The sequence below is a fragment of the Buceros rhinoceros genome, unplaced genomic scaffold, assembly GCF_000710305.1.
Source record: "Buceros rhinoceros silvestris isolate BGI_N320 unplaced genomic scaffold, ASM71030v1 scaffold22034, whole genome shotgun sequence".
NCBI classification, from domain to species: domain Eukaryota; kingdom Metazoa; phylum Chordata; class Aves; order Bucerotiformes; family Bucerotidae; genus Buceros; species Buceros rhinoceros.
The window spans coordinates 1-2,040 of NW_010407932.1; the positions used below are offsets into that span (position 1 = coordinate 1).

At 43.9% G+C, this 2,040-nt stretch overlaps 1 protein-coding gene across 1 annotated transcript in view; it reads left to right on the forward strand.

Annotated features, from left to right (window-relative positions):
* Positions 1–466: 466 nt before the first annotated feature.
* PREPL (prolyl endopeptidase-like) overlaps positions 467–2,040 on the forward strand; it is a 13,670-nt gene continuing 12,096 nt past the window's right edge. The window contains exon 1 of the mRNA XM_010134697.1: positions 467–685. Coding sequence (XP_010132999.1) covers positions 467–685 — 219 coding nt within the window. The remainder of the gene's footprint in view (positions 686–2,040) is intronic.

A 2,040-nucleotide genomic window follows, 5' to 3' on the forward strand; every position in this document is an offset into this window, starting at 1 on the left:
GCTTCCACCCCCTCCCCGCGGAGCTGCAGACCTGTCGGTTGTCCTGGGAGGGGGCTCGGCTCTTGCTGTCAGAGTTACCCTCTTGAGATCAAGTGATGTTACTGTTATATGTGACTGATAAGGGGTGGGGGGGGACTTCCAGAACCTTGCTGGTGTTTGGTTCTTCAGCACTTAAACACGCAGAGTTGCCCCTTCCTGTTCATCGACAGTTTCACTGAACTTCCAGGTGCCAGAACCAGGGAGTAACGAGGCAGCTCAGTACGAAGGCTGAGCTGTGTGTACCAGTTGTTAAGAAACTGCTCAAATTTTACTGTTTCTTCTCTCCTGATGTGCCTCATGACTCAGCTCTTCGACAGAGAGGACGTTCTGCCTGCAGTTTGTGTGGTGTATGTTTCACTGTCACCATTCACAGCACGCATGATCAGTGGTTCGGCATTTTCAGAAATTTCAGGGTGACTAGCAAGAAATGAAGGTCAGGAGGGCATGTGCTGGACTGCAAAGTCTTCTCCAAAGCCGGATCTTCAGTGTCAAATGCTACTCTAAGCAAAACCATCTTCAAACAACGGGCCCTTCTAGTAAAATAGATACCCCAAAGTGGCACATCCTGGACTGTTCGGGACGCACACGCACACACAGGACTGTGCCACCTGGAAGCATCCTGCCGTGGAGGTTCTTTTCCTGCAAGGTACGATGTTTTAAGTCTAGATTTGACGTCAGCAACCCCCTTGGCACATCTGTTAAGGAAGCCGGCCGTATTTTTCAGATGTTGAGGAAACACATTTTTCCTAAAGCGTTTGAAGCGGGGGGATAAAACACTAGGATTTCAGTTACGTTCGAAGGCACACACCATTGTTGAACCTTCCCATACTGTTTTGATGTAAAGCGGCATTTTGGCTGATTCTCCTGATGTAGCAATTGTAGCAATTTTGACATCTTCCAGAAAGATTCAGATAAGGCGTTGGGAGAAATCTGCAGGGAGAGACCAGCTAGTGTAGAGGCAAAGTGTCCAAACTGATGATACCAGACTTAACCACTGTGAGCTGGCTCAAAAAAACCTTGACTTTTTCTGTGCTGACCAGTACGTCATGGTTTGTACCCTATTAAATATTAGAATATTTTATTGGCGTCCCATAACAGTGTTCACATGGGATAACCACACCTTTTAAAGGTACTTGGGTTTGGTTTTCTGTGTAAATATTGTGTGACTGGGTGGCAACGTATAGTGCATAGAGTGAGAAAATGGTCTGAAATAATTTCAGGTCTTCTGTGTTTCTAATCCAGAGTTTGCCAAGGGTGTAATGAACGTCTCCTGCAGTATGACAGCCTCGTAAACCAGTGTATATGCACAATGCATAAATCCTGTTTACAAAGATGGGCGTTTTGGTTTCCTTTTTAATAGCTGTGTTTCCAGATGGATGCGTGGTGGTTCTAAAATTGTTTCAGTTTGACGGTGCTTCTTGGTGACCCAAAGATCATCTTGTTGTAACCCTCGTATTTCTAACCATAATACAAACAGTTTCTGTGAAATGTAAACAAAAGTTTCAAGGAGAACATACAGAGTCCCGATGGACCAGAGCGTGTGGTTCCATTTATTTATTGGCAGTTCACTAACACAGTTACAAATGCTCTGGTTCCAGGATACCAACCTTTCTAGGAGAGGAAGTGAGAAATTATATTCTTAAGACAGGAAAACTAACAGAATTCCATAAAAAAATAATTAAAATCTAGTTCTTGAACACGAACAAACATATTTACATAGACCAGTCGAGAGCATGCATTAACAGTACCCTGCATTTTGGAGAGAAGACCTTAATAAATGTGTCGAGTAAAGAACATTGGCAATGCATCCCTAGAACATCAGGAAGAATTGAAAAGAAAAACTTACTCTGTTTTATTTTTCTTTTTACTGGCACATACTATTGTAATAATGCCAAGCCGGTCTGGGGTCTGGAGCGCAGGAAATACCACTTCTGCCTCAATATAGTCGTGTTGGAGTGCAGAGCGCTGGCTTCTAGCCATTGTTGTCTTTCCTTACTCAGC